This window comes from Pieris napi, chromosome 24, assembly GCF_905475465.1.
Source record: "Pieris napi chromosome 24, ilPieNapi1.2, whole genome shotgun sequence".
Taxonomy (NCBI): domain Eukaryota; kingdom Metazoa; phylum Arthropoda; class Insecta; order Lepidoptera; family Pieridae; genus Pieris; species Pieris napi.
In genome coordinates this window covers 221,462-245,391 of record NC_062257.1, presented here as the reverse complement: position 1 = coordinate 245,391, position 23,930 = coordinate 221,462, and the positions used below count along the sequence as shown (strand labels likewise).

The following is a 23,930-nucleotide window of genomic DNA, read 5'->3' as shown; positions in this document are numbered from 1 at the left end:
CCTATATGAAAAAAAAATTTGCCTTTATAAAGTATAATTTAATTCATACAATCTCACACTAACATTCATAGCACACACGTAAATAATTAAATATGTATGACATACAATTCCTTAAAAACTATACTATTTTGCACTAATAAAAATCTAAATTCATACTACAGTTACATTAAACGCCCACCAAAAAGTCTTCATAAATTAATCAACAAATCACAAACTTTTATAAAAGTTATAAAAATCATGGATTTTTAAATATCCAAATGTGTTATATATAACTCGTATCTATATTTCTTCTTATAAGAAGTAATTAGACACTTTTTTTAAAGTGATAACTAAACTAATGTTCATTTGGTAATGTGGTAATAGCCTCTGGTTTCTTAGCAAAGTGGTTTTTGTATAATGTGTAGGCCATTCCTACAGTTAGGGCTCCGACGGCGGTTCCCTGGGCGATTACTCGGAACTGCATTAGAAATACGCTGGTACTCATTGCCCCGCGCCGCTTAAACGCGTATGCTCCATAACCCACGGCTGCTGCTAGACCCCCTAGTCCTGTCAATAGAAAAAAAAATGATTAGTAAAACGTGTAACTTTTTATAACGAATTTCAAGAGACCGAGCATTTTCTTTCGTTATAGAGCGTTTTCGTTATAAAGTGGGACTTGAAAAAAGAAGCAAATTTAACCAATTACAACAATTTCTAATTTTATTACTATCAATAGGTAAATTATTCTAAACACAACGCTTTTCTTTTACTGGCCATCTTCACAGTTTCAAAGTTTGTTTACAACTGATAATACACGATAGGTGAGCCGTGAGGGTGGTGCGTTTAGTAACCAACCACGTTTAGAGACCAAAATCTCCTACAGGCAATGTAATCTATGAATAATGACACACGAGTTAATGCAATAAACAATAACAAAGGCGAGAAGGCTGTTTATGACCTCAGGTGTCTTAGAAATTTCGGCACCTCAAAAGTTTAGTTTTGTAAGCTGATTATAAAAACAATTATACATAAGTATGTTGTTGATGCCGAAATATGAAAATATTTCTTTATTATAGAGAATGGCTGATGCGTTATAAATAGTGAATAAACCCATTCAGGGTTTTGTGTTAAACCATACAAATGTTAATATCTTTACGTTATATACTTGGAGCTTTTCGTTATAACAAATGATGTTATAATAAAATTTACACTATACTTAAATATTTAATACATAAAACTGCATTATGTGCATACAAAATTATTTATTGTATTAACATGTGGAAGAGTTGTGTTCTCAAAAACTAAATAATTGGCTTGAAAATATCATAAATCGTTGAATGTGTCTTGTTATAGCTTTTAATTATTTAATTTAGTACCAGAAACTTCCTCCTACTTCGCTTTGGTAAACAAACACTGGGCAAATTGTACTGAGCTTATTATATGTAAAGAAAATACAAATATTATTTTATAATAATTATTTTCTTTGAAATGTGTGAGTCTTCAGCTGATAAGTCATCGTTACTCAACAAAACGATTGATAAATATTTGCGATAAAAATTCCGTTAATGTTATATAATTAGCCAAAGCGAACTTGTTGGTAGGACGATACCTGAGACTGGATGCAAGAGGATAGGTACTGCGAAAAACTCTGGAGCTTTGCCAATCACGATGAATAATAATGTATAAATAATAATATGGATAATCTACTATATAAACATAAGTCGGGTTTTCCTTCCTGACGCTATAACTCCAGAACGCACGAACCGATTTCCACGGTTTTGCATTCGTTGGAAAGGTCTCGGGCTCCGTGAAGTTTATAGCAAAATATAAGATATAAATATAGAAAATTCAGGAAAAATTTCAACAGAAAAGCGGGATCACCAAACGAAATGTTACATAAAACGAAGCCATCTGGTGGCGAAACGGAGTTCGCCGAGTTTGCTAGTTCTTAGTAAAGATCCCCGCTATTTATTACGAGAATGTGCGGGTGCAATTCATGTAGAATCGCTGGCATTAGTTATATTTATAGTTAAACAGTCTTACCTATAACCATAAAAGGTGATTCCTTTGATTTACGAGCCAACCTATCACTATGAGACTCTTCTTGGTATTCGAAAATTGGTTTCTCCATGGCCATTTTGGATTCTAAAACAAGGAACATTTTATTTTATAGGTATAAGCGAACACAGTACAAAGTAGGTGGAAGCATCTACAATTTTATAAATTACAGTGAGATCATCTTAACCAATCACAAAGTGAACAATTTAGCGCGTCTCTAATGTGGAGACACAATTTTAGACCGGCTTCAAAAAAGGTTCTTAGAAACTAGTTTGTCCCCAGATTACTTAAATACAATCGTAAGGGGAATCCTAAAAGAGGAATATCAGACACGTGCAATGGTTTTTGAAAAACATAATTTAAAATAGAAATGATGATGTAAATTATAGGTATGTTGTTATAATTTTTCTTTAATATTATTATGAATTGTGTGCCAAATAAGCCATGAAGACATTAAAAAAATATACAATTACACAAACTAACGCGGTAATTTTTGCCACATATTATTCGTCATCTTATCATTCTATAGTTACATGAACTTCGGAATTTTATCAATTTAAATTCATTTTATTCAATTTTGAATTATTGCACAATATATTACAGAAATATAATTATGTAAAAATACTTTTATTAATATATTATAACAATTTATTTGTCTAAGTAACACAATTATCTACAATTGTGCCACGTAAAATCGAAAATAAGCAGTAGATATATTCTTTAAACAAACAACAAAACGCTCATAAATTCGTATAATCTCGCAAACTAATTTTCAGAAAAGTAAAAATAACTTACACAAAGTCAAGGTCAATTATCACCAGCACTATAAAATTGTTAACTCAACACGTCTTGAACGTACAGTTATCAATGAGTGACTGTGGACTGTTGTCGTCACTCGTCGAACTTGCTGTGAGGGAAAACCTTTACGCGAAATATATTGCAATACGAGGAAAAGAACGGCTGTGCGCACAAAAGTATATATACATTTTTATTGAGGAAAATACTCGTATAGTAGTCGGTTTTATTTCAGCTGTTATATGTAAATAAAGGCGCGCTTAGTGATCTAAATTCGGGGTAATTTATGTTTTTTTCAAAGAAGAAATATTTATTTGTATAATAGGGATTTTAGTTTTCTTTTAAACTTACATACAAAGTCACTTTATATGAAATACTATCTAATAATGTTCATAAACAGTCTTAGTGTTCTATAATATTTTGTTGTAGTAGTATATTTGTAACTCAAATGGTACTAGAACGTTAACAAATTCTTTAACTTTTTCATTAAAACGGAATTGATATTATCCCTATTTTATTCCTAACATATTAATTATAATAAAAATTAACGTAAATTTAAATAAATACCTACCTGTATACTACCAAAATGACTTGTAACTCTCTTTCTCTCTAGACATACTTTGTTAATTTTGTATAATCATGTATAATTTTGTATACTTACTCATGATCAAATAAAGAGAGCTAAATCAATCATCGCGTCATTTATAATTTTTGAGGCATTTTCCTCTTGCAACCAGTTTTTCTGTCTCCACTCTTTAGACGCAGGGGACTCCGGACGTAATTTTGATGATTCACCGCTCTTGCGTCATTATAAGTAGCATCACGTACGATTGAAAGTTTTGTTTACGTCCTATGATGCAAGAATGGACTTATTAATAATTTACCTTTACAGTAACATGTTCACGAATAGCATACATCGATATGTAATCTGATTTTCAAGTACTCACACACACAAGAATACTAATATTTATTAAAGACACTAGCTGCAAAATGCTGAGAAATTCCCTAATTTCTTTTTAAAAGTATTCAGCGAAGTGGTCCTATATTAATTAGAGGTTTCAGTGCATGACCTCGAATATTTATTCTCCTTTAAAGTAGATAAATATATTGTCATAGCCACAAATAATTTTGTATGTTTCTATCAGATTTCCTCTTTTCCATCTGTTTTTAAGATTTTTTTGCGTCATTTGGTGAGTTCTTAAGATTTCTAACCATTTTTGTTGCCTCCGATGTAAATTATTCTTCTTGAAATACCTAGGCTTATTTATTAAATAAATTATTCTTAATTAAATTATTCTTCTTGAAAAGTGATTGGTGTGAGGTATATAAATCAGTGGCACTACAACCTCTTTTCTCTTGGCCTCAGATTTCTGAATCTGTTTCTGGATAATTTTTAAATCTAATAGGCAAGTAGGTGATCAGCCTCCAGTGCCTGACACACGTCGTCGACTTTTTGGGTCTAAGACATGTCGGTTTCCTCACGATGTTTTCCTTCACCGTTCGAGCAAATGTTAAATGCGCACATAGAAAGAAAGTCCATTGGTGCACAGCCGGGGATCGAACCTACGACCTCAGGTATGAGAGTCGCACGCTGAAGCCACTAGGCCCACACTGCTCGAGGTATATAATTTACTATTTGTAATATATTATAATATGAATCGGGGCTATAATTATTGATTTGAAGACGACATTACTCGACTAAAAACTCTGGGTGGGACCCAAGATAGCCTTGTTATTTTGTTTACAAGAAAAAATCTAAGTATAGCCTTAACAAGAATTTTTAAGGCTGAATATTTATTTATTACACATAAAAAACGATTATATCTATATATATAGAAATCAAACCCGTTTTCCGTTGTCACGACATAACATGAAAACGGCTTGACCGATTTGTCTGATTCTTTTTTTATAATATTCCTTGAAGTACGAGGATGGTTCTTACGGAGAGAAAAATTTAAAAAATTGAATGAAAAAGTCTAAAAACAACACTTTTCTATATTCCCTTCATTACAAAATATTCATAATAATATTTAAAGGCAATTTGAACTTTAATACCATATCATAAAGTTCAAGTGTTAATGGAGAGGAAGGTAAATTTTTATTTTTGACATAATGTATTTGTTATCTTATCAACCATTTTTTTTTATCTTACTGGCTAGACCGGTGTCCCGAACAGCAGAATAAGTATTAAAAAAAAATAAAGAATCGACTGTTAGGCGGTACGATGTTCGCCAGGCCAGCTAGTATATAATAAAACTAAAAGTGATATTTATACAATAATTAGAAAACCTTTTGCTATACATTAATCTCCTCTAAGTACGGTTTTACCCCGGATGTCAGTTCCAATATGAAATCTTATGATTATCGCGTGTATAGCGAGATTATAGTGATGGCCGAATCAGTCCAATCCTTTTTTTACACGCTTTATATTAGCTTCACCTGTATGTATGTATGTAACCGACTCCTTCGGACTCGATTTTGACCCACTTTAAACGGACAGATTTAATTCAAACTTTGTACACTTATAAAGAATCAGCAACAATATAATAATTTCATAGGTTTATCTCGAAAAAACAATGAATTTTTTTTAAGTCCACAAAGCAATACGATTAAATTGAGACAACACGTATTGCTGCTAGGACTAAAAAGTGGAAAATAAATATTATGTGGACTAAAAAGTGGGTTGCTCGATAGACGAAAAATATGGCACAGAGCGCCCCACGCTTTTTCACATTGATACCACTATTTTTTGTTCATTACCATTTTCAGCCTAAATTAGGACTTATTTATAACTTTTTAGTTTGATGTGCTTTAAAAGCGTGTTTTATAGTTTTTTTAAACTATATTTATTAATAATACCAAACAACTTCAGCACTGTAAGATATTTATAGATAACGGATGATCGTATCAACAAGGCCAACGCGTCACGATCACGGCTACCTTTTGTTGATTAGAATTTAGAGTGACATTAAATTAATAGATATAAGTGAATAGTTATCAAATTGAATAATCACGTCTGGAGATAGAATCGTTAAACTCTGGACATCGCGAAACGTACTTTTACGTGTTAAATGCTACTAAATTTGAATCTTTGTAACTAAAATTATAGGCTTACTACTAGACTCGGCCAAGCGTTGCTGTGGCTAAGATTTTTGTTATATTACATAGTCGTAAACTATTCAAGAGAAAAGGCAGGAGAACACCAATCCACCATGTTTTTTTGGTGGTTATGCCATTAAATTGTAGCTTATGTGAAACGTTGGTAATTATTTTGATAAGGATCAATATCTAGGTACGAATAAAGAGCCTTTTCTAGCGGTGTCAATTAAATAATTAAATAATAATAAAAGTACGCTTATTGTGACGTAACTATAAAAGATAGAGACATGCTGTAGTTGTTTATTTTTTTACACCTTGGGTTAGGTATTCAAGTTTTAGTAAGCATCCTAAATTTTTCTGAAAATGAAACATAGCCTATGTCACTCGGGAATAGTGCAGCTTGCCAACGGTGAAATATTTTTTGAAATCGGTCCAGTAGTTTCGGAGCCTATTCATTTCAAACAAACAAAAATCAAAGCTTTCCTCTTTATAATATTAATATAGATATAGCCTATAGGTATCACTATTAACTGACTTCAAAAAAAGAGGTCGGTTTGAACGGTTTGAATGCGTTATTGTTGGAGTTGTATGATATTTCAGTATGGTCTAGTTTAGTTTCCAAGCACGTTTGTCTACAAATCTCGTATTTCAACAGGCATTACAAGAGACTGATCTCTAATTGATACTTGGACTGATCAAAATCGATTCAGTAGTTTTGTAGATATAGGTATCCACGCATTTCTGCAGGGGACATATTTAATATAATACTAATGTTGATCGACATTATTTTTATTAAATCAATGCTAACGTTGACTACCAATTCTAGTTATAATTGTTCAATGTATTTATTAATATAAAAAAAATATAATATTAGCTTTTGATTATGGTGCTTAAGATGACGCTGCGGTCATCTGACCCATCGCTGTAACAGTCTTATGGAGAAAAGACTGCAAATACAGGATATATCATACATGGTAAGTCTGAAAGCACCTTAAGTTCTGGAGAAAATTATTATAATATTGCGTAAACCTCTAGACTACATTTCGGCCTGTAAATAAATCAATATTATATTTGCTCACGTCTGTCTAATATTGAATACCTCTATTTGGTATGAACGCAAACACGTAACATTTTTATAATATTTATTTTTCAAGGTAAGCCATTAAAAATCATGCTAATTGAAATTCCGATTTTTTAGGGTAGATGTTCTAATAGGAGAAAATAATGCATTGCAATTCGTATAGATCTTTTTATTCCCTTTTTAATTAGAAAAAATTAAAAGTTTCAAATGAGTTTTATTCCAAAAATAGTGCAAAAAACACTCTACGTATATTAGAAGTTTCATAGTGGGATGGTAACTAGTTAGTAACATAAGTGAATTAATGTACATGCATGTCGCACTGAGTGATTGATGTGACGATGGAGATACCTGCTTGTATAACGTATTTGCATCGTAACATAATAAAATATCGTATCATATTCAAAACGACTTTATTTTTATAATTTTTACTGTTTTACAAAAAGAATGTATCAAAGTTGCTTCTGTTTATAAGGAGCCCTTCGGTTGTTGGAATAAAGGCATGTAATTTTTTTACAACATTATTTTGCTGTCCACGTGAAATGCCCCGTGTCAAAATATGAGTGATATAATCTGTCAAAATATGCAGAAAAGAACAGATTGTGATAGGAACTAAATATGTCAAAATGATAAAATAAAATATTACGATTTTTTTCCAGATAACGATGACTATTTATCGAATAAACATTTATTTTCATTAAATACAAAAATTTACTTATTTATTTCAAATCGTGACTACTTAATTCGTTTAATCAGTGACTTCGAAATACACACTACTGCATATAGACTGGTATATATATGTCACCGTGAATCAATGTCATCAATAAAACAACTTAATTGTATATAAAGTTTAATAAGACGATAAATTAACAAGTCTTAATAAAAAAGAATGAATAGCAAATAGTTATGTAACATTCGTGTGTATCTGGGCCTAGTCATTTTACTGCCATTCTTATCGAATATTTCTCATCAATACACCTTTTGGCAATTTGGAATGCACGTAAATTTTAACAATTTAAGTCTTAACTGTTAAAATGTTTATTAAAACAATTGCAGCTATTTAGTAGTGTTTCACAAATTTAAATTAATTCTTCTGAGGGAGTTTTCATTTTGTGATTTGCTCGCAGACGATATTGAATTTAAGCCCTTGGATGATCTTTGATGAATAAGACCATATTTAAATGACAAATATACTCTATTATGTATTTAATTTAAATAACATTAAATATATTACTCAACAAACGATATGAAATGTCATGTTTAAAACTGTGAATTATCAACGAAATATACGTATTTTAATATAATTTTCTAACTAGAAATACCCTCGTGACCATTCCTGGATTCAATTACAGGTGAATAATTCAGGCCACTGGCCTAGAAATTTCAGTGAAACAGATACTCTAGTGAGCTAGAGGCCACCCAAACATACAGTTTCGAGTAACTACTCGTGTCATACTCGTGAACGGGTGCTACTTGTGGTGACTGGTCGGACTTGAATTCGAGTATGCAAATTAAAATTCAAAAATCATTTAATCATATAGGTAACACATTGTACACTTATGACTCGTCAGTAAAGAAATACACATTAATGCTTCTAATTTTACATTTAGTGCCAGTTCTCAAATCAAGGGCGTAGAACGGAAGAGAAGAACTGGCAATAAACTCTCCGCCACTCTTATTAATCAAGTTTTTTGTTTTATACAATGTTTGTAACCATTACACCATTTTCCATACATAATATTCGTAATAATACTTAAAAGGCAATTTGAACTTTAATACCATATCATAAAGTTCAAGTGTTAGTGGAGGGGTTCCGGGAAGGAGAATTTTTACTTTTTGACATAATGTATTTGTTGTCTTATCAACTTTCTTATTTTTAACTTAGCTAGACCGGTGTCCCGAATAGCAGAATAAGTATTTAAAAAAACTAAAGAATCGACTGTTAGGGGGTACGATGTTCGCCAGGCCAGCTAGTTAATAATAATAAGATAGTTTAAAAACAAAGATTTGTCCTCTATCAGCGGGAGGTATGGTAAATATATATTTCTTTTTCACGTTCATAAGTGTACATTGTTACCTATATGAATAAATGATTTTGATTACAATAAGATATAAACACTACTCAATGGTTTTTACATATAGTTTAGTAAGAATTACTTCCTCTACTTCAGTAATGTCATTTGAGTTAAATATCAAAGTCAGGTCACTACTATACTCGTGCGATGTTTATGAAAGTTGTTTAAACCAAAAACGTCGTAAATAGGAAATAGTACGTATTTGATAATGTTATTACTCGTATTTGTGTTTTCTATGCTGTCTTAAAACTAACAATCGAATTTCAATTTTTTCATGCCTTTTCCATCTGCACGACACTGGCGAAGTACCTTGTGCCCGGTTGGCACAAATAAAAGCCATTAAAAAAAAAACAAAAACGAATTTCCCAAGTTACGGCTTTCCAGTCCGTTCATCAGCATTAGCTAACATAGCTGGCCATGCGTCATACTCGTGAACGGGTGCTACTTGTGGTGACTGGTCGTACTTGAATTCGTGTATGCGGTGATGTTAATTATTTCGACTATGTGTTTGCGTGTTGTTCCCACGAGAATGTAAGTGCGTGCTCCTATTTCACCATGCCTCCTGCTGATACCGGAAAGGTCTTTGTTTTTATTTATGCTATTATTATTAATTACTTAAAATGTCATGTGGAACATGGTGTAATGGTTGCAGCTCCTTACAAACGTTGTGTAAAAAAAAAAAAAAAAAACATGGCGATTAAAAAGAGTGGCGGACGGAGAGTTTATTGCCAGTTCTTCTCTTCCGTTCTACGCCCTTGATTTGAGAACTGGCAGTAAATGTAAAATTAGAAGCAATAATATTTATTTTTTTAATGACGAATCACAAGTGTACATTGTGTTACCTACGTGAATAAATGATTTTTGAATTTGAATTGGAATAGTAAAAAATAATATCTAAACAGTATGTTAACTAAGATTTTTTTATAGAATTTCTTCCAGATCATTGTTCTATATTGATTATCTGTAGCCTTCCATAAAGAAATCCATCTTTTCTATACGATATTTGATGATACATATTGTAAAGTAAAACTACAGCAATTTCTTCGAAATATAAGGTTTATAAAATTTAATAGAAAAACAATATAACATGCTAAGTTCTTGTGTGACAATCACAAATAATTTAGGCCTAGAGTGTTACAATATTACTTCAAATTCCTGTGAATTTATGTTTTGTAAAGGGAATAAATTTTTTCAAATAATTTTTGCCGTTCTTTGATTTGCTATTTTTTGCTATTGTTAATAGACATTTACTTTTGCGCGAGTTCTCTTCTCTTTCCCTCATATTGTGATGATATATCTAATCCTGTTTTCCCGTTACCGTATAGTTCACACCAATATAAAGTAAAATTGCTTGCTTCGGCCATAATTTACAAATTTGAACAATAAATTTTTTACACATTAATAGGCATTAAACAATTCGAATTCTTTTAATAAAATTACAGTAAATCTACCGCAATTACAGTATATCCGGGCGCCATCAGTGTCAGTGATAATGGTCCGCCGAGACCTTCTCGAGCTTCTCAAAATGCCGCCTGGCGTTGCGTATATTGAGGAGCGTCGCTTCAGAGGGGATTTTCGGATCAGACAGCTCCACCATGACGTACGTGTTGGTCGTGAAGCCGTCGATAAAGGCCGCGAAAGCGCTATTGCGGACCTCCATGCTTTGAAACTGCGCCGCCAGCTTCGAGCACGACAATTTGAACTGTTTCACGATATTGGAAACCTTTTCGAAGCGATGAGCGTCCCTGTGGGCTCGCCGTTGGCAGTGGGACACCACCAGGAATGTGGCTCGCTCGAATAGGAGGACCTGATTTTGAGTATGGCATTAACTCTCATTTATGTCATCCTAAATACCTACTTTATAATTTAGACAAGGGTTGTACAATAAGAGATAATGCGATACATTTTATTAAAAACTGTCAAGCTGAGGCATTAGACGAAAAAATAGTCAATGACTTGGAAGTGATCGTCATCTCCAACTTCAAAGAAATTTGTTAACCGTATTTTATGTATTATATTATGTGTAATTGCCTTGATATTTAAATTATAACTAACTTAATAAATAAATATTGTCTATCGTAGACGCATAGAGTATCAGACATTTAAAGAATAAGTTTTTTCTATGAAGCAATAGATGGCGTTAACTTTGTTTTGTTGGGTTTGTTGATTGTTTCTCTCGAAAAGGTAAATACAACCTTAGCTATTTACCCAAGTTATGTAAAAGCTATTCCACTATTTAGTACAGAAGGTGGGAGGTAAAGAGAACCCTAGATTGTGGGTTTCAAAGTTGAATATTGTTAACAAGTTGTCATTAATACATACCTCATCAGCATCAACAATTGCAGCAAACTGTTTGAGCGATGACTCCAACACTTTGACATTGGGTATTAATTTATATACTATACTTGACCACGCTCTGAAAATGATAACAATATTGTTAAATACTAGTTTTACTAAGCAATTTAAAAATAGACATTATATTATAGATTTCATTATTTAAGTTTCCAAGCATGTCTTTAGTAGGTGTACAATTGTCCACAGATTTGTTGTCTAAAAGTCAAAATGTTTCATTTAAATCAAGTATACCTAAGTATCAAACCTCATAACAGTCAAACATGCTAACTAAAGATGCAATTATTGGGTATTCTATGTATACATTAGGGCACAATTATAAAATGAAACATCTTTAAAGGTACTTCTTAAAACGGCGGAATGTGTTGCAGAACTATAGTTCATAAATTCATTTGCAAACACGGCCATACACTAAACTCACATACAGGTGTAGTCTTGAATATGCCTGTAGACACTTCATTTTTATGTGTGATTCCATAATTCACATGATATCAACTTTATTTTATTGCCAAATAAAATTAACCCACTTTGAGAAACAAGTTATTTAAGTTAATACAAATCTTCTTATTTGTTAACAATAATATGAAATTACTAATAATATCTATTTATTTGCAAAATGACACACAAGTGATAAGGGAAATTTATGACTCAATGTACAAAACATATAATATGTACCATTCAACGTCTATAATATCTGATATAAAGGATGTTTATGACTATTGTTATAGAATCACAGTTTTTTTTTGGAACTAATAAATCATTGAAATTATTTACGATTGTGTCCCTGATATGAAAAATAAACTATATAGAACTTACTTATATAGTGTTTCATCCCATATACTTGTTCTAAAGCATGTGCACTCTAACGGCTTTGAAAGCCCTTTAAGATCCTCTTCACGACTCTTAAATATTTCATCTCGCCTTTCCTCAGCAACTAGATCCATTTTGTGAACTAAACAGAAAATTCTTGCTTCTGGTGAGTTCTGAAATATAGTTATAGGTTTTGTCTTAGATATTAGATACCTTAACTTTATATCTTGGAAGTAGCAAAATATAAAGTCAAGGTTATGTATGATGTTCCTACAATTATCTGCAATAGGAAATCACACTGTATTGTACACATTAATCTTTGGAAATTGCAATTATTGATTACAGTGATACTCCAACTCAAACTCTAAATAAATATCAATTTGAGTAAGATTTCCTTTTTTTATATTAACATAAATTATAAAATGAAAGTACCTGTAATATAGCTTCTAAGCAAGACTGGTAATAATGATAATCTTTTTCCATTTCACGGCTTTCAACATCAAAAACATATATTAAGACTTCAACATTTCTAAATATGTTGTCTCTTTGTGATGCAAAGTAGTTCTCCATAAAAGCCTCCTGGCCCCCACAATCCCAAAGATTAAGCACAAGGTTCCCAAGAAACCTTACATGGGAATGTTCTACATCAACTGTAACAGGCACATGGATTAAATATATCAATACATATGATTTACTTAAATTTCTTCTTTGTTTATAAACTGTACGTACTTGTGGCACCCAATCTGCGTGTATCTCTTGCTATGTAGTTTGCAAATATGATAGACCTCATACTCGTCTTGCCTGAACCACTTTTACCCATCAACAACACCTAGAAGATATTTTAATAAATCTTACAAAAACACTTGAAACATACCAAAGTTTATATATTAGAAATTGATAAGATTAACAATGTACCTTTTTCTTCATGATTATAGTTTAAAAGCTATCCCTTTCACTGTTAATCCTTAATAACTTTTAACTGGACCCTAAGAGATTAAATGAATTGCGAAACACAAAGGTGTCTAACACGTATATTATGAAGTGATGATAAATTACTATTTTTCCTTCGTATTCAACGCTACAAGCTAAGTTTGTAACAATACGTCCAAGCTGCATTCGGTTGTAAAGTAAAAACAATTACTTTAACTAAGATTTTTTAAAGTATTTCTGTCTAGAATTTAATTCCTTAATTCACATTTCACACTTCACAGTTTTAATTTTTAATTCACCCTTTCATTCCTGTATGATCCACAGACCACAGATGTGTTGATTGTCATTATTTTTGATAAATGCCAACCAAAAGTCACCATATAAGAAATTACTTAAATTTCGACTCTTATTGCGTCTCTTATACCTAGGCCCTACCGCCCTAGGGCAAGCTCACAATTTTATACACCTAAAGCATGATTTGATGCTTTATATTGTGCATCCTTATCTATTTTGGAACATGTGTGAACGAGAGAATAATAATTAAATTTTACTTTCAAGTTTCAAGTTGACTTGACTCATATGACATATCTCATACTCGTCAGGACTCACACAGTACATATTTACCGATAGTCTTATATATTTGTCAACTATCAACCTGTCAAAGTCAATAACAAAGCGAAGAAGCTTTAGAAACTCGTGGATCATTTGCAAAACTAGAAATAAACAAGAGATGAGTTTAACTTACGTCTTAACATAATTAATAAAAAATCTGTATGAAATGGCTCGCCATCGAAATATAAGAAATAGAAGTTATTCAGACGATTATGATTACGAAGACGTTTACGGCCACTCGGTTGAAGACGATGTTTGTTTATCTCCAAGTGATGCTGCTCAGTTCATATATGATCGTTCCAGAAATCAACATGCTATATCACAATTTCTGGAGTCTGATGACATTCAGGAAGAGCCTGAAGTTGATGTCGATAACTCTCGGCCGTCCTTCGAGCGTCGCGAATCCATGGATTTACGTGGACTAAATTTGAGTGAAGAGGACGAAACTAAGCTAATGTCGTGCTTAGATGAACTACGAAACGTTTTGGGAGATACGGTATTAGATTCTATTCTAATACAAGCAGTAATTAAACATAAATTTGATTACAATAAAGCCCTAGATGAAATTTTAAATAATAATAAACAGGACAACATCAAAGTTACGACAGAAAAGACCAAAATACTCATTGAGTCTGCCCCTATTATACCAGTTCTTGATAGAGCACCAATAGTTTCAACTTCTACAGTGGATAAAACAATATTGATTGCTTCTAAACCAGAAGAGACTAACACAGCAGTTGTAAAAGGTTTTAAAGTAAATAATGATACCACATATAGCAGACCACAGACACCCAGAGATCAATCACCAGCTGTGACTTCTAGAGGTGACAATTTAGATGAATCAAAATCAACTCCAAAAGTAAAGGAGAACAAAATTGATCCAACTATTAAATACTCCAATGAACGAGGATCTGATAAGGAGCATTTATATATTGTTGTAATTGGTCATGTTGACGCTGGAAAATCTACCCTAATGGGGCACTTACTTTGCGAGCTTGGGGTGGTAAGCCAGAGAACCTTGCACAAATATGAACAAGAAAGCAAAAAAATTGGAAAGCAAAGCTTTATGTATGCCTGGGTGTTAGACGAGACTGGAGAGGAGAGAGTTAGGGGAATCACAATGGATGTTGGTAAAGCTCAATTTGAAACAAAAACAAAGAAAGTCATTATTTTAGATGCACCAGGGCATGCAGATTTTATTCCTAATATGATTACTGGGGCCGGACAAGCAGATGTCGCATTGTTAGTTGTCGATGCCACTAGAGGAGAATTTGAGTCAGGTTTTGAACTCGGAGGACAAACTCGTGAACATGCATTGCTTGTTAGATCATTAGGAGTAAGCCAATTAGCTGTGGCTGTAAACAAACTCGATACTACCAATTGGTCTCAGGAAAGATTCAATGTAATTGTTAAAAAGTTGAAGTTGTTTTTAAAACAAGCTGGTTTCAAAGACTCAGATGTGACATTTGTCCCATGCTCAGGGCTAACTGGAGACAATCTGGTGAAGCCTTCAAATGAAGCAGAGTTGCTTAACTGGTATACTGGACCTACTTTACTAGATGTAATAGACAAGTTTAACGTTCCAGAGAGGCCTGTGTCAAAGCCTATGCGAATGTCCATTAATGATGTATATAAAGGAACCGGTTCTGGGTTTTGCGTAGCAGGCCGTATTGAAAATGGGATTGTGAATAAAGGAGATAAAGTTTTAGTTTGTCCTTCAAAAGAAATGGCTGAAGTCAGAAATATAGCTATAAATGAACTATCGACTAACATTGCTTTTGCCGGTGACCAAGTTGCAATAACACTATCAGGAGTAGAGATGCAAAATGTTTCTATAGGTTACATACTGAGTGATTCTGTCAATCAGGTACCGGTGACTTCACGATTTGAAGCAAGGCTTGTTGTATTCAATGTTAAGGTGCCGATAACTATGGGATATCCTGTATTGCTACACCACCAGTCACTAATAGAATCGGCACATATCAGAAAATTGAAGGCACTATTAAATAAAAGCACAGGAGAAATGATAAAGAAAAAGCCTAGATGTTTAGGAAACAATTCAGTAGCGGTAGTGGATATAGAAGTTTGTCGGCCTATTTGTATCGAGAGGTATAAGGATGTTAAAGAGTTGGGTCGTGTCATGTTACGCGTGTCGGGAGTCACTATAGCAGCAGGACTTGTCACAGAGATTTATACCGATTGATCTGATATTGTAATAGCTTTGCTAGTGCGGAACCATTTTATTTATGTGACTAAATTCATGTACAATTGTTTTGTGCTATATATAAACGTGATATAAAATTATTACATATTGTTATTGTAAATCATATTTATTACGCCATTAAATGTTATTATAGTATTTTTATAATTTTATTCATATAGTAAAATTCTTGCATAATATGTTACAATCTCTATAGAGGTAATTAGTTAGGAAATAAGAATCTCAACGGGAAATATTAGAGATAGATAAAACGTTTTTAATATTTCAAAAACAGGAGAACTTAGTACTGACTCAGGTCTCATCATACGATCGAGATCTCCAATAATTTCTGTAAATAAATTTCTTTATTCAAATTAAAAACGACGTAAAGGTCCAAGGTTTCCAGTATACATACGCCAGTATATACTAAGTCTATGTATAGGCCCCCTTAAAATGATAATATAAGTTAAAAAATGTCTTTAAAATGAAATAGTGTGATTAGCTTTACAAACAGAAATTAATATTTTGAAAGAAGTTTTACTTTAATCGCGCGTAAAGGTTACACGCACACTTTTTTTTCGGTGACTGGCTTTAAAAAAATAAATAATCTTCATATTCAAATTTTTAAATAACGAACCTGTATTGTCATTTTCATTTCATTTTTCACTTACTTTCAAAATGGGTCAGGGCGTATACCGTTTTACAGTGCAGTATTTATGAAATTGTATTGTGTATTTATGATTTCGTGTTAAAATAGATAAATATTATTTGGCAATTTATTAAGTGTCAATGTACCGTCTTACCTTAAATTTTGTAGAGTAGAATTAGAGGAGGTGGAGGGGTCGGCTGAGGCCCCGGTGGAGGCGCCTGTGGAGGCCGGCGGCGCCGCGGTGGAGGAGGTCTGACCCGACCCGCGGAGACCTCCTTCCACCTAAAAAGAGGAGGAATAGATCCAAATGGTAAGAGCCAGTTTTTTTCTAAATATATAGACTACATTATATTTTTTTTTGTCGGTTAAAAGAGACATCATGAAAGATTTCACAATAAATTTGACCAAGAACAAAAGTTTCTGACGTTTTAATGGAACTGATGGAATGGAGTGGAAATTATTATTTGTATGTGTAAAATTTGATTCAATTAATTTTGATTTTATAAAAATTATCTGAACTTATAAATTTTTCTTAAATCTTTCTTCTCTTTTACAGATCCGAATTTTGTGGAGGTTTTTTGGCAGGTCATTTCATTATATAGCAACTATTTTTAATAGTATAATAAGTGTAATATAACATATTATGTTCTACTCTAATTAAAACGATTTAAAAGTTTATAGTTGTATTATTGTCGCATATTAGTACCCATTATCATTTGAGGGGTATAAAAGCAAAGGCGCTTCAGTCGCAAAAACTTAGGTAAACTGAGTTATGTCTAATATTCTACTGTGGTGTAAGGAATTGTTATTTTGGCCAGATTCTGTTATTGGTACATTAATTAGAACTGAGGATTTAAATAACAGTACCGAAAATAATGAAATTCATGTTATATTTTTATATTTAGGACTTGGGTACATATGCATTTGAACATTGGACTGAAGTATGTTTGCTCTTCATTGCTTGGGATCGAAGCGAATTTGCATCTCACTATTTAATTCAACAAATGTGATGGGGGGAATGTACTGATTGCAATATAAAACAAGTTACTCAAATAATCATTTATTTTTAAGGACTTTGTTAAATCATATTTGAATCAACTGTCGGTGGATCGCAAGATGGCTCATTTTCTTGAATATCATCAATATCCTATTGTGGTCTAAGATCCCGATATACAACGACCTTCACCGAGATGCTTATTTTATGAAACTTATTTAATTTAATATGTCAATATATATAATCCATATGGGTTGTCTAGCAAATTTCAGTCCAGAGTATTTTAATTAATATTAAAAAAAAAAAAATTTTTTTAAACATTTCACCGGTATGATTATTAGATAAATTCTATACCAATCGAAAGTATGAAGCCCATAGAATATGCAAACGTTAGGTTGTTTTTAATCAATTAATTATTTATGTGTATATTTTTTATGTGACACTAAAGTATATATACATCTTTAGTATAAAAGAAGGTTATAGTGATACATATATAATACTACCCTGATTAAAAATATTGATTGAAAAAAGTTCAAAAAATTTACTACATGCAAATTATAAAAAACTTTTTTTTTTAAATATTAATTAAACATACTCTGGACTGAAATTTGCTAGACAACCCATATGGATTATATTTATTGACATATTAAATTAAATATAAAATAAGTTTCATTAAATAAGCATCTCGGTGAAGGTCGTTGTATAGCGGGATCTTATACTATTGCTAATAATTGCCTGAAATGTTGGACCTACAATCTGAATATTGTTAAAGTTTAAAATATAATTATTTGACGTAGGCGCACTAGCGTTAAAAACGGCTCTTAATTTAGTGCTCGTACTACTTTCGCGTAGTACGCCATGATGAGAAATATACTGACAATTTTTATTTAAATTAATGTCACACCCAGTCATATGACCTAACGACTGGTATTCAGTCATACACTCACGATACATTTCGTAAAGTTTAGGATTTTTACTAAGTCTCTGTTCTAAAGAGAGAAAACACCGTTTCGCTCGCTGAAATGAATCACCTAAACAACTCGGGTCTTCTTTTAATGGGATTCTTACGCAGAAACGTCCGCCCGCTAAACGAGTAGTGTTTTTAACAAAATGATTCACATGATTTTTGTTCAAGTGACTAACTAGAAGAAAAATTTACTTATTCTAAATTCCAAAACCGAGCTAGCTGACTTTGAATTTGACGATTAGAATTAATATCATCATCAATTAAATTTTTACCAAATAATCGATTATTTTTAATATTAAAATCGCGTACAAAAATCGATTTTTTTCATAATCGATTATTTTTTCACATCCCTAATTTTGACCTAATCCTTACAAAATCTTTTGCTATACTGTAGATATCGGTATATTTATCATGTGAATGAATTAGATCCCGAAATGACAAGAGCTGAAGAGTTGCGAGAAAACAATTTGTCATGCTTGGGTCTAGAGATTCGATTTAGATAAAATCGTTTTCTGGCAGCTCGAACATTGAATAGAAATGTAGTTGCTGAATAGACTAAGCTGTGGAGTGCCTTAATTAAATGTTCTATACTCTGCATCTCTATGCCGCTTTAGTCTGGAGGTTAAAGTAGTTCGTTAATGGCTTAGTGGCTTCAGCGTGCGACTCTTATCCCTGAGGTCTTAGGTTCGATCCCGGCTGTGCAGCAATGGACTTTATTTCTATGTGCACATTTAACATTCGCTCGAACGGCGAAGGAAATCGCGAGGAAACCGGCTTTCCATAGGCCCACGGCGTGTGTCATCAATCAGGCTGATCACCTACTCGCTCCATTGAGACAGAACACTACTATTCTTAGCGCCAGCGATATATAATAATAATAATATAATACCACAAGTAAAATACAAACCATTTCCACAAACTAAATATATACTATAATATTAGTAAGAATATGTAATACGTAATTTTTCAATGTAAAAAAGAGATTCCATGAAATTTCAAATCAAACCTTTGTAAAATATGTAAACTAAAAAGATACTACTTTATGATTTTATTGGAAACTAGCTGGTGCCCGCGACTTCGTCTGCGCAGGATAAGTATTTCGAGTAGCTTATATTATTAGCATGGCGTAGAAAAAAACTACTAAAGATATTGACTATTACAGATTTAGATTACCTAAATGTTTTACGTAGATTTTTTCCTACTTACTTGATATTTCAATAATAGACAATTCAATTTTGGTTATTCTGACGTATAAGCTATTTTATTGTAAAGTTTGATTACAATCCATTCAGTAGTTTTTACGTGAAAGAGTAACATACATCCATCCACACTTAGAAACTTTCGTGTTTATAATATTAGTAGGGTCTATATGGTTTATTTTACGTGAAACCTATATAATTTTAAGTGATACCGCTGCCCATGGACTCTCAATGCATGCATGCCCGCGAGTGCACTGCCGGCCTTTTAGGAATCGGTACCCTAAGTTAAACCGCCCCCGACTCCCAAAATACGAAGCCCAGCTTGTGTGTTCAGCACCAAATGCTAAATTTTCCGATGACGGCCGCCTAGAGCAGGGGTCTCCAAACTTTCCAGCCTTAGGCTGAATTTAGTGTCACGCCGACCGCACGCGCACCGTCGGCGCTGATGGTCGAGATATATGAACTTCTAGGAAGCTATCAGCGCGCACGGTGGTCAGCGCCGATGGCTGCGCGGCCGTACGCGTCGCGCGTCGGCGCCGCGTAGCTGTCAGCGCTGACGATCGCTAGAGCGCCTCTGCTTTCAGTGAGCGTTGTAGTGTCGAACGGACGTCGTCAGCGTGTACAGACATGGCAAATCGCGGAGTGGATACAGATCGAGTAAGTCGGTCAGTACGATACTAAAACGAACCACGCTGAGCGTCAGCGCTGACGAACTACGCGCTGTTCTATGAGCGCTGACGGTGAGCGTGAGACTAAATTCAGCCTTAGGGCCATACTGATTACTCCAGTAAGTTCCGAGGGCCAAAACCATATGTCATTGCTTCTTATAAGTTATGTTTTTATCACAATAACAATAAGCCTACAACAATGTTATGAGTAGTTAGCCCATGACCATATCAATGTAGATGTCATATTAATAATTATTCAACATAAAATTAGAATACTTCGGTAAACTAAGTTTAATTTGCTATAAAAAATATGTTTTGCTATAAAAAATATCTAAAAGGAGTTTTCAAGTATGCTAGCTCTCCGCGGGCTGGACAAAATCTGTCCGTGGGCCAGATGTGGCCCTCGGGCCGTGGTTTGGAGACCCCTGGCCTAGAGGGTATTCTCTACAGCAGACTTGGAGTTGTCTCTGTTTAAACTGCAGCTTCATGCTTTTATGTGCATCCTCTAGAGTCTAGAGTGAGACTTCTGTTTATCAAATACTAGCTGGCCTGGCGAACATCGTACCGCCTAACAGTCGTTTCTATATTTTTTTAAATACTTATTCTGCTATTCGGGACACCGGTCTAGCTAGTAAGATAAAAAAAAGAAAGTTGATAAGACAACAAATACATTATGTCAAAAAATAAAAATTTATCTTCCCGGAACCCCTCCACTAGCACTTGAAGTTTATGATATGGTATTAAAGTTCAAATTGCCTTAAAATATTATTACGAATATTTTGTATGGGAATATAGAAAAGTGTTGTTTTTAAGCTTTTTTACTCAAATTTTTCTCTCCGTAAGAACCATCCTCGTACTTCAAGGAATATTATAAAAAAAGAATCAGACAAATCGGTCAAGCCATTTTCATGTTATGTCGTGACAACGGAAAACGGGTTTTATTTTTATATATGTATATAGATCTATCGGTTTCGACTTAGAGGAGTAATTCTTAACCAATAAGTAAGACGACGGAAGACGGGAAAGTGAAAAAATGCGAAACACGTAGTTCTTGTGTAAGCAAACATATAAATAAACTTAATTACGATTATTTAAAATAGATTAAATGAGTAATTCAATGAAAGTTTTGTTACGATTTTCGATATTGGTTCTTATCGTCGTTAGAAATCGTGGTTTGTTGAAATTTAATTTCCTTTACATTTCGCAGCAGTCCCGTTCGGTGTACTTGTAAGTTGTGAATTGTATTAGTTTAAAGTAGTAGTATCGTATCGTAACTTGTAAGTGGAAAGAAAAAATATTTATTAAGTAAAAGGATTCATCGGTTATGTTGTAGTTAGGTTGAGCGATTGCCTTTTTTTATATTGATATATATCTTAGTGGGGTGCTTAAATAATAACTACGTTACCTATAAAAAGCCTAACTATTTAAGCACATCTCAATGTTTAAAATATTTCTTACCGTTTACATAATATTGCGAGACTTTAAATTCTTCTTCATGTCTATTGAAAATAATCTTAATTTAACTTATAATAATGTAAAGCATACCGCCGCCTTCCATCTTGAGATTTATTTAAAAAGTTGAGAGGGTAAAAGTCTCACTCAAAATAGTTCATTACAAATTAGATAAATAAATCCCCTAAAGGTCACTCTTTAAGTAGCATTAAATTTCGTAGCTCAGTTATTATTATTTGGATATCATATTAATCATTTAGAGATAATTTAATAGACGACTCTGAATGTCTGTTAGTATAAAATCACTAATTAATTACCCCAATAAAGGCAGACAAGAATTAATTGAGTGTAAGTTAAGTCGAGGTCACAGGAACATGCAGTGAACTGTCTCACTGACTAATCTCATTACTTAGTTGCTTTTCAAGACGATGCACTTTCTACCATACGATAAACTTAATTAAATTAATGCTTAGTAAAATTATCTAATTAACGATGTGTAGGTGATTGATTAACGTGTCGTATTGAAACAGTGATGTGTTCAGACAAGAACATATCAGAATAGTTACGGTCGTGTGTTCTGAAAAGAACAGTTTCATCGTGTCGTAAGACACGGTAATATGCCCTGACAAGGGCAGTTTTCAAACGTTTTCGTCGTGAAACAAGAATAATTTGTCCTGAAAAGGACAGTTGTTAGACGTTTAGTCGAGAAACGTAATTTGTCCTGAAAAGGACAGTTTTAGCGTTATCGTAAGGCTACGATACCGAAGTGTTCTAAGATGAACACGTTCGTACGCTTCGGCGGCTGCGTGCAGAAAAAGGCCAACTTTTTGCCGCGCCGCATTTTTATCGCCTACTCTGGTACCTGCGCAACCAATCAACGCTCCGCATCTTGGCACCACATGTCAATATTAGTTGTAAGTGTAGGATAAGTTTTAAGTATAATTGTACACAGTTTTGTAAATAAAATCATTCAATCATTCACTATTCCATCTTCACCTCTTCTCTACAAGTAATTAGGGAGTTTTATTTTAACATCGACCAAGTAATTCTGAACCAGTCAACCTCAAGCAAACATCCCTAAAGTGGTAACCCCGAGAAGAACAACCCCGAGAAGAACAAGCCGAGAAGAACAACCCGAGAAGAACCCCGAGAAGAACACCAAGAACATTGAAGATGTCGACAACAGAAAATTCCGGTGCAGAGCGTCAAACTTCATCAACACCGTCGAGCCAAGAAGTCTCCGGCATTTCACTGTCGCTCCGCGTGCCACCATTCTGGCGCGACCAGCCGCTCCTCTGGTTCTGCAGTTTCGAAGCAGCAACCGCCGATTTAAAACGAAGCCAGGCCCAGCTCGCCCAGATGGTCATCGCACAGCTTGAAAAGCAAGACATACAAAACATCGCCGATCTCATTTGCTCGCCGCCGGAAGCTGATTACTACAACGCTATTAAAGACCGTTTAATATCGCTATACGAAGAGTCTAACAGCGCACAAACGAAGAAACTACTGTCGCAAGTCGAGCTCGGAGACCAGAAACCCAGCCAGCTGATGAGGCAAATGAAGCAGCTTAACAAGGATAAATTTCCCGAGAGCACCATCAAAATGATGTGGCTCGAGCATCTGCCGCCACACATTCGTTCCGTGCTAGCCGTCAGCAAAGCGTTTAAAATCAAAACGACGCTTGAAGACCTGACCTTGCTCGCGGACAAAATGATGGAAGTCCACACGCCGTCGCACCACATCGCTGCCGTCGCAACGCCTTTCGCATCTGTACCATCGCCTCCACCACCTCATCCGCAACAGCCAACCATTGACACCCTCATCGGTGAAATAAGAAGATTGTCTTTGGAAGTGGCTGAGCTACGAGCACAACCTCGCGACAATTACCGCAACAGTCGCTCTCGCCACCGTTACCTATCACGCTCACGGAACGCATCTCCACATCACAACGAAAACCGACGAGAGTCGCAGATGGAAGACCGAAGCCGAAAAAAATCTCCAATGCCGTACTGC

At 33.9% G+C, this 23,930-nt stretch overlaps 3 protein-coding genes across 3 annotated transcripts; 1 reads left to right on the top strand and 2 right to left on the bottom strand.

Moving 5' to 3' along the window:
- Positions 1–23: 23 nt before the first annotated feature.
- Positions 24–2,987, bottom strand: LOC125061759 (HIG1 domain family member 1A, mitochondrial-like). The gene is made up of 3 exons (XM_047667348.1): positions 2,833–2,987; positions 2,023–2,124; positions 24–546 (listed from the first exon to the last, which is right to left on the bottom strand). The coding sequence occupies exons 2-3, from the start codon at positions 2,114–2,116 to the stop codon at positions 335–337; spliced, it is 306 nt and encodes a 101-aa protein (XP_047523304.1). The 5' UTR covers positions 2,117–2,124; positions 2,833–2,987; the 3' UTR covers positions 24–334.
- A 7,135-nt stretch (positions 2,988–10,122) lies between these two features.
- LOC125061705 (ras-related GTP-binding protein A) lies at positions 10,123–13,528 on the bottom strand. Its single transcript, XM_047667270.1, has 6 exons — positions 13,162–13,528; positions 12,976–13,075; positions 12,679–12,896; positions 12,253–12,419; positions 11,407–11,500; positions 10,123–10,891 (listed from the first exon to the last, which is right to left on the bottom strand). Exons 1-6 carry the CDS (start codon positions 13,171–13,173, stop codon positions 10,568–10,570), a joined length of 915 nt encoding a protein of 304 aa, XP_047523226.1. The 5' UTR covers positions 13,174–13,528; the 3' UTR covers positions 10,123–10,567.
- Positions 13,529–13,828: 300 nt separating this feature from the next.
- LOC125061704 (protein HBS1) lies at positions 13,829–16,147 on the top strand. Its single transcript, XM_047667269.1, has one exon. The coding sequence runs from the start codon at positions 13,955–13,957 to the stop codon at positions 15,989–15,991; it is 2,037 nt and encodes a 678-aa protein (XP_047523225.1). The 5' UTR covers positions 13,829–13,954; the 3' UTR covers positions 15,992–16,147.
- The last annotated feature ends 7,783 nt before the right edge of the window (positions 16,148–23,930 follow it).

Excerpts from the sequence above, each read along its gene's own strand:
- LOC125061704 (XM_047667269.1), top strand. The coding sequence starts at position 13,955 with ATGGCTCGCCATCGAAATATAAGAAATAGAAGTTATTCAGACGATTAT.
- LOC125061705 (XM_047667270.1), bottom strand. Across the intron at positions 12,420-12,678 it reads GCTTAGAAGCTATATTACAG|AACTCACCAGAAGCAAGAAT; the intron begins GTACTTTCATTT and ends ACTATATTTCAG. Across the intron at positions 11,501-12,252 it reads TGGGATGAAACACTATATAA|AGCGTGGTCAAGTATAGTAT; the intron begins GTAAGTTCTATA and ends TATCATTTTCAG.
- LOC125061759 (XM_047667348.1), bottom strand. The coding sequence starts at position 2,116 with ATGGCCATGGAGAAACCAATTTTCGAATACCAAGAAGAGTCTCATAGT. Across the intron at positions 547-2,022 it reads ATCACCTTTTATGGTTATAG|GACTAGGGGGTCTAGCAGCA; the intron begins GTAAGACTGTTT and ends TTCTATTGACAG.